The sequence below is a fragment of the Hydra vulgaris genome, chromosome 12 (assembly GCF_038396675.1).
Source record: "Hydra vulgaris chromosome 12, alternate assembly HydraT2T_AEP".
Taxonomy (NCBI): Eukaryota; Metazoa; Cnidaria; class Hydrozoa; order Anthoathecata; family Hydridae; genus Hydra; species Hydra vulgaris.
The window spans coordinates 5,178,138-5,185,508 of record NC_088931.1 but is presented as its reverse complement, the minus strand read 5'-3'; the positions used below and the strand labels follow the sequence as shown (position 1 = coordinate 5,185,508).

General features: G+C 29.4%; 1 protein-coding gene across 1 annotated transcript; it reads right to left on the bottom strand.

Moving 5' to 3' along the window:
• Positions 1-2,937: 2,937 nt before the first annotated feature.
• LOC136087900 (uncharacterized) lies at positions 2,938-5,783 on the bottom strand. The gene is made up of 3 exons (XM_065811524.1): positions 4,784-5,783; positions 4,342-4,650; positions 2,938-3,029 (listed from the first exon to the last, which is right to left on the bottom strand). Exons 1-3 carry the CDS (start codon positions 5,781-5,783, stop codon positions 2,938-2,940), a joined length of 1,401 nt encoding a protein of 466 aa, XP_065667596.1.
• Between the last annotated feature and the right edge of the window lie 1,588 nt (positions 5,784-7,371).

Sequence of the window (7,371 nt, the reverse complement as noted above, 5' to 3'; positions counted from 1 at the left end):
TAAAAAGAGAACACTCAATAAAGTTTCTAGGTGTTCTTCTTTACGAAAATATCACCTGGACAAACCACTTAAAATTAATCGAAAATAAAATTTCTAAAAATATTGGCATACTTTACAAGGTAAAACCTTATCTAAAAAATGCTTAAAATATATCTACTTCTCTTTTATTCATTGTTATCTCAATTATGCTAACATTGCTTGGTGCAGCACCAATAAAAAAAAACTAAACAAACTATTTAACAAACAAAAACATGCCATAAGAACAATATCCAACGCAGACCGTCTCTCTCATTCACAACCACTATTTATTAATCTAAAAATCTTAAATGTTTACCAAATAAATATATATCATCATTTAATTTTTATGTATAAAATCAATAACGTTACGATGCCAAATATTTTTAAAACGCTATTTAAAAAAATACAGCACAAATACCTTACTAGACATGCAAACAATAAATATGTTCAAGCTAAAAATCACTTTGAAGTCACTAAGTTTTCCATCACAACTAGAGACCCACAACTATGGAGTAAAGTAATTAGAAATGACATCAAAACGCTTGCAAACATAAATATTTTTAAATCAAAACTAAAAGAAATAATTTTAATTAATCAAAACATGAAGGACTTCTTCTAGAGCTATATTTGTTTGTTGGCCTTTAAAATATTGTATAGTATATTTTCATTTTATTTGCAAAGGTTTAAAAACTTAGTTCACTAAAAAACTTATTTTTTATTTTTTATTTTGTTTCTATGAAAAACTAAAGGTCTTGTATAGAAGTTTAAATTCTTTTCATTATATTTCCTAATTAAGAATTCTTAATCGCAATAATTAAAAACATTTATATATAGTTTCAAATATCATTTTTGTTTGTTTGTTTCTTTTTCATTTTTGCTTTGTGTTCAATTATATTTGAAAATAAGTTTTAAAATTTATTATCTCTATTTTTTTGTCTTTTTTTGTTTGTTTGTTTTTTGTTTTTTGTTTTTGTTTTTGTTTTTTAAAAAAAATAAAGAAACAAAATAAAATTTTTGTTTTTTTTTGTTTTTATATTTGATAACTTTTTTAATGACAAGATTTGATAGCTATATTATTTACGGATTTTTGGGAGCTTGGCGATAAGACTATTTTGCCTTCTTCTTGCCCCCGCCATGTGTATATTTTACCAATACGAGAGTTGTAATTATTTTAAACGGCAAACTTTTAACTTTAAAAAAAAAAATCTAATAACTTAATAATCTAATTCTCAGCTGATTTGCTAACAGTTTAACCGATAGGTTTTATCGTGTATTAGATAAAGGTGGAGAGGTTAAGGCCATTGCTCTTGACATTTCAAAAGCTTTTGATAAAGTTTGGCATGTTGGTTTTTCCCATAAGCTTTCTTCTTATGGTGTATCTGACAACATCTTTAAGATTATTAAATCCTTCCTTTCCAATTGTAGTATAAAAGTTGTTTGTGATTACTAGGAGGGGGCATTTGAGTTTGAAAAGGATCTCACTTCTGCTACAGCATGGTTCACTCACAGTGGCTGGTGAACTTCAATACAAATAAAACTCAATTTTTTTCAGCCAATCGTCATCTTAATAAGTTAGATCTTCCTATATTTATGAACGGTGTTGTACTCGATGAGTCACCTACTCTTCATCTTCTAGGATTAACTCTTATTTCTGATCTTTCTTGGAAACCAAATATCAAATCATTTAAAAAATTAGCATCTACTAAGGTTGCATCTCTTTATCGAGCTTGACACTTTTTTACTTCGGATTCTATTCTCTATCTCTATAAATCTCAAATCCGGCCTTGTTGTGGAATACTGTTGCCATATCTAGGGCGGAACTTCTAATGATTCCCTTTCTCTTTTAGACAAGGTGATGTGAAAAACCTTTCCTCCTCGAAAAATTGTTATTTAACTTAAATAATGATTTGCACTTTGGGCATAAACCAACAAGATTAAAAATTGAAATTAAAACATCAGAATTAAATATAATGTAACATTCTGGATTTTCCATGGTTTGTTTGACAATACATTCGTTGGAGGTGAAATATTATTTGAAATTGAAGAAGACAAGTTAGTAGTATTTTCAAGTAATCTACAACATTTGCATATACATACATATATATTATATATATGTGTGTGTATATATATGCATATATATATGTATAAATACATGTGTGTATATACACACACACACACACACATATATATATATATATACATACCTACATACATACATATATATATATATATATATATATATATATATATATATATATATATATATATATATATATATATATATATATATATATATATATATATATCTATATATATATATATATATCTATATATATATATATATATATATATATATATATATATATATATATATATATATATATATATATATATATATATATATATATATATATATATATATATATATATATATATATATATATATATATATATATGGAAAATCCAGAATGTTACATTATACTTAATTCTGATGTTAGGATTCGCTCAGAAAATTCTGAGTGGGGTTCAATTTGTCGCTCAGCAGCTTTTTATGAACGGAAGCTTGCAAATTCGCTCAGAAAATTTCTTGAGCGGGCGCTCCGCTCATTCGCGGAGGAAATCTCTTTAGAACTTCATATTCATTTCAATTTATTTCCCAATATTTATTTATTGGCAGCCCATTGCCATTGCTTTAATTGTCAGTTGGTGACTTAGTAGGAAGGAGAAACACGAATACACGACAGTTAAACAATTATTAATTAAATAATAACTAATATGACTGCATTGGCCAATGGCCACTCTGAGCAGAGGGCACTGAGCAGGCGAATCACCTTTTCGCGGTCGATGGATTCTCTTTGCAATCTTTGAATACGTTATTGTTAATCATGTACAAAGTCAACTTCTCGAAGGTGTCGTTGGTCATCGATCTTTGTTTGGTAGTGAAGATGAGTCCCCCGAAACTGAATGTTCACTCGCAAGCTGCTGACGAGGGCAACGCAGTGTTGCACTGCCTAAAAAATTATGAAACATATTCTTAATCATAGTCTTAATCAGTTCATTTTGTAATTTATAGTGGATTTAAAAATAATTAAAATGTCCCTTAAAATCGATTTGATCGTCGGATATCTGTTTAGCTGAGATCAATCATCTTGCTCTTCATTGAAGTAACGACATCTTGTCAAGATCACTCGAGCTGCGCTTTTTGTAGAGATCCAAGAATCGTCCTCGCTGCTTCGTGCCACGATTTTCATCCGCAGTCGATTCGCTAAAGTCAGGACTGTCGGACCTTTGCAGAAATTCAATTCAAAGGTTTTAAATATTACGTTTTAATTTTTAAAAGAACAGCACTCGATATTTAATTTAATTTATTTAAAAACTTTATTTTTTGTTGATGGTTACAATAGTTTTGACAAAAATAAACTAATTAAAATCAGCCCATTTTACAATTATAGACAATATAAACTCACATGAAAATTGTTAAAAACAATAAATAATAAATAAATCAAAAAAAATAAATAAATAAAAAAAAAAAAAATCAAATAAATAAATTGACTATATATATTTCCACATATATATAGTCAATTTTCGATTAATCTTTTAAGAAGTATTTAAAAACAAAAAACAAACTACAATTTACAAAATTATAATATAAGTTACAAATAACATTAAAAATATTCAAATTCAAATTCAAATTACAACCGTTTCATCACAGAAAAATGAGTAAATATTGTATTATGTCAGGATAAATAAAAATAGTAATTAAAAACGACAGATTTTACAATAACAATTTTTTGCATACCAATTTTTAATATGTTTTTTGAACACCTCGTAACTTTTAGAGGACATGGTCTTGTTATCTAGAGTGTTCCAAAACGAGATGGCTCTAAATATAGTACAACATGTTACAATATTTGGAGCCATTTAAAGGTAACATCATTTTTTTGCTACAACGAAGTTTAAAAGGAAGGTTTTTTGTATTGAATAAATCCTTCATAAATTGTGGATTTAGACAATTAATTGATTTAAAAACTTCTATCATAAGAAAACGCAAATTTCTTAAGTGGATCCTCGGACTATTATCAAAACTTAACAATTCATCAAGAGATAAGTCAAACCTTTTATGGACAATACAAAGAGCTTTTTTATGAACTTTATTTATAAGGTTGTTTATTTAGAACAAAAGGTTATAAGGTTGTAATTTAGAACAAAACATCTATATTAGGGGACAATAAGAAAAATTTGACGTTTTGAAGGCGTTAAACAACAATGTAGCTTTATTACGGGTATAAAAACTTCTTATACGTGAAAGAGCAAAACATTTACCATTAGCTTTACTGAATAAGTATTTAATGTGTTTTCCAAAATTTAGATTCTTATCAACTGTAACACCAAGTAGTTTCACCCTATCAGAGGCAAAAACAGTTATATTACTTATTTTTAGGTATTGATTTTTTGTGTTTTTTAAACCAACTAAAAGTAATTGGAATTTATCAGGGTTGGCAACCATTGAGTTAAACTTAAACCAGGCAATGGTATTAGTTGCTTCTTTTTGCAATCGAAAAATAACCTTTTCTAAGCTGTAATCACAGGCATACAGCGTATTATCATCTGCAAAGTTGCACAATTCAGTATCTTTAATAAAGAAAAATATATCATTTATAAAGATATTAAAGAGGATGGGGCCAAAAATAGAACCTTGAGGCACTCCACAAAAAAATATCAACCCAATTAGAAACAGAAGGTCCTATCCTTACCCTTTGTTTACGACCACTAATATACGATATAAGAAATTTAAGACTTTCTTTAGAGAAACCATACGCCTCTAATTTAGCAATAAGTAGGTCGTGCGGAATGAAATCATACGCTTTAGATAGATCCATTAATAATATTCCAACAATACCTCCATTGTTAATGCATTCATGCCACTTATTAAGTAAAAAAATAAGTGTATGCTGAGTACTATAACCTCTACGAAAATCACACAAAAGTTTGTCAAATTTTGGCTCCATAAATAACAAAATCTGTTCATAAACGATCATTTCAAAAACTTTGGAGAGAGCGGGTAGGATACTTATAGGGCGATAGTTAGCCTTATCTGTTGGGTCATTTTTTTTAAGACACGGTAAAACATCCGCCATTTTTAGAAATGATGGGAATGTTCCATCTAAGATGCTATTATTGATACAATCTGTAAGACTGTCCCTAAAGTATATTAAGTAAGATGTTAACATAAAAGTTGGTATTTCACCACTTGTTTTTTTTTTTTCATTCACAGACCCTATAATTTTTGTAATATCATCAGGTGAAATACAATGAAACTTGAAATTATGTGCATTCATTTTGAATTTATTTTTAATGTTTCTTATACTAGGATGGTCAACATACTTTTTTATAGCTGACTCAACTGGGTCTGAAGTGCAAGGAGAAAAAGACCATTTAATATGGTCGGCCATACTTGATGGCAATGCAACATTTATGAAATATTTATTAAAAATATTAGTCAACAAAGAACTGTCTGAGATAATGTTGCCATTCTCAGCCAAGGTGATACGCTCGTTAGAATTTGTAGATTTGTCCGAAAAGAAAGGCTTAGTTAGCTTCCAGAGAGATGTATTTAAAGTCGAAAGTGTATTGATTTGCTCAAAGTACTTCTTCTTATTTTTTCGATTAAGCTTAACCACCAAATTCCTTTGTTTTTTGTATATTTGAGCTGAAAAATCTGATTTATCAACTGAAAATTTTTTATATAATGAAGAGCGGAGCATAATTGCTTTTCGTAAGTCTTTATTTAAAAAAGGTTTATTGTTACCTCTTAGGATTTTTGATTTAAGAGGGGCATGAATATTAAGCAAATTGCTGAATATCTCATTAAAAGTACTAATATCATAACAAGATTTTAAGTTGAAACGGAGTATTTTTGCAAAAATCTCACTTGAGAAATTATTGAACGATCTATAAATAAGTTTTTTAGGTGGTAACTTACAAAAAGTGGATCTTAGCATGGTGTATATTAAATGGTGATGATCACTCACACCCGTACCAAAGGTATTTGAATGTTGGAAGCTCAGCTCTCTGTTAGTAAGGATAAGGTCTATACAGAAAGGGTTATTGACCAATTTAAAACAAGTCGATTGTTTAATTAAATTAGTACATTGATAAAGTTGAAGGAATTCCTTCATTTTTTTCTGGAGGTTGTATATTAAAGTCTCCTATTAGAACAAAATCAAAATATGATTGCAAATAAAAGTCAAGCACTCCTTTAAGGTGATTGAATAAATAGTCACAATTCTGATTTGGGAGTTTAAAAGTGGCTATTATGAGCCATTTCCGCATTCTTAATTTAATTTCAAAAGTGATAATTTAAATGTCTCTTGGGAAATCCTTTTTAGCTAATCTTTTAGAAATGATGTTTTCATTTATGTATACAAGAAGACCTCCACAATGTTGAGAGATATCAAGCCGATAAGGCGTTTTATAACCTAGATATAAAAATTGATTTATTGGAAAGGAGTCATCTAACTTGGTTTCACCTAATATAAGTATATCAACAGTTTTATTTATATAGGTAACGATATCTGAAAATTTATTATGAATTTAATTAATATTTAAAAATGCTAAATTGATATTTTTGGGATATTTGGCCCTTAGATTATCCAAATCAGAATTTAGACTAATTTCTTCAATAGTACTTGGTAAGGTAGATTGGTGATAAGGATCTATAAAGGAATGTCTATCAAATAGACTTTAGATTTGCAATAAAGTTCATGGCAAGTCCGATATAGTAGGCTATTGAGAGAAATTGGCTACAATAATTTTACTTACAGAGAGTTTCCAGCTTGTAGAATTTCCTTCCAAGCAGTGACTTCGCGTTTCAGAAGGCGGATGTCCAAATGTTGCTCTTGTTAAGGTACCCAATGTAGCTTGAATTGAGGATCAGAGAGTGCATCAAGGCGGAGTCTCGAGTTATGGAACATGTCGCCAAATTTCTTCTGCAAGCCCCACAACACAGCTTTAATGAGGCTTTTGCAATGGCCAATCAATGGCATCTTTTCCATTACCGATTACTCTTCTTTTAACAACTAGATAGAAGGCAACAGACATCCAATTGAGACGTTTGATTCGTTTAGAAAGAGGTCCAGAGCCTCAGATAAGGGCTTCATGATGATGGTATACTCGATGACGTACTCAACCTCAGCGAGTAAATTTCTTGATGCCACCAAGGTCTTTGCAAAGCTTTTCAAACGTATCCTTCTTGTTGACCAGGAAATCTCGGGCCCGATCCATAACGTCATAGTATCCGTTCCATCGAGTAGCATTGTGAATAACGAATAATTTGCCCATAGCCGACTTGGT